At 40.0% G+C, this 1,293-nt stretch overlaps 1 protein-coding gene across 1 annotated transcript; it reads right to left on the bottom strand.

Annotated features, from left to right (window-relative positions):
- Positions 1 to 294: 294 nt before the first annotated feature.
- On the bottom strand, positions 295 to 1,293 carry LOC114035039 (olfactory receptor 1361-like). Its single transcript, XM_027850964.1, has one exon. The coding sequence runs from the start codon at positions 1,291 to 1,293 to the stop codon at positions 295 to 297; it is 999 nt and encodes a 332-aa protein (XP_027706765.1).

Genomic DNA, 1,293 nt, shown 5'->3' with positions numbered 1-1,293 from the left:
AAAATGTGTAATTTTAGATTCATGCCTATTCAATCTAATCTAATTATCCATATTTTATTAGAATGGGTCCATTGTTCCAGCTTATTGAAATGTTTCTTATCCCAATCTTTTCATTCAAAACATAAACTGTTCCTCCTAGCTTCATATCATCTACAAATTATACAAGCATGCTGTATTTATCTTCATAATGCTTATATTTATTTAGCTCATCGATATAAATGTTGAACACAATAGCACTGAAGACAGAGAGCTGTTTTACCCAACACTAATGGACTCCCTCCAGGTTGACATTAATCAATCATTCATTTTCTCCATGAAATATGCATCTATGTTGAAATAGGGCAAAAAATATTGTAATTGTCTCTTGGAGAAATGTTTCAAGCCAAGAAGCTTCCCTACGGCTCCTTTCAAGTTATTGTTCCAGAGGCTGTAGATGAAAGGGTTCAGTGTAGGGGTGACCTCTGTATACATCACAGTTGCTATCATGTCTTTCTGGCTTGTGTAGGTGGATGTGGTATTGAAATACACACCAGTGACAGTTCCATAAAAAAGAGTGACCACAGAGAGGTGGGACCCACAGGTAGAAAAGGTCTTCCATTTTCCACGAGCTGGTGGGACATTCCACACAGCAGAAGCAATAGGAGTGTAAGAGACTACAATGCATATTAAGCAAATTGAAACTACTGGCCCCCCTAAAAGAAGAACTAACATTTCATTAATGTGTGTGTCAGAACATGAGTGTTTTATCAAGACATTTACATCACACAAGAAGTGAGGGATTTTATTGTTTGTACAGAAGGATAGATGGTCTATAAATATGCTAAGAACCATTGCAATGAGATGAGTAGAAACCCAAGGCGCAGTCACCAACAGGGCATAAAGGTGTGGTGTTATGACTATGCCATAGTGTAAAGGGTGACAGACAGCCAGATAGCGGTCATAGGCCATGGCTGAGAGAAGGATGCTGTCTGAAGTACCAAAGGCAATATAGAAATACATTTGAGCCAGGCATTCTGCATAGGAGATGACATTACTCTCTAACAGATAATTTATCAACATCTTGGGAACTGTGGTGGAGGCAAAACAGAGATCAAGGAAAGATAGGTTGTTGAGGAAGAAGTACATAGGGGTGTAGAGATGGGAATCAAAAGAGATTGCCAGTATGGTGAGCAGGTTCCCCAGTGTCCCAAGGAAGTACATGCCCAGAAACAGTCTGAAGAGGAGTTGCTGCTGCTCTGGTTGGTCAGATAGACCCAACAGGAGAAAATCCAAGACCCCTGTTTGATTCCCCAT

Source organism: Vombatus ursinus, unplaced genomic scaffold (assembly GCF_900497805.2).
Source record: "Vombatus ursinus unplaced genomic scaffold, bare-nosed wombat genome assembly UNPS02009173.1, whole genome shotgun sequence".
NCBI lineage: Eukaryota > Metazoa > Chordata > Mammalia > Diprotodontia > Vombatidae > Vombatus > Vombatus ursinus.
The sequence above is the reverse complement of the archived record's forward strand: the minus strand, read 5'-3'. Positions and strand labels throughout refer to the sequence as shown.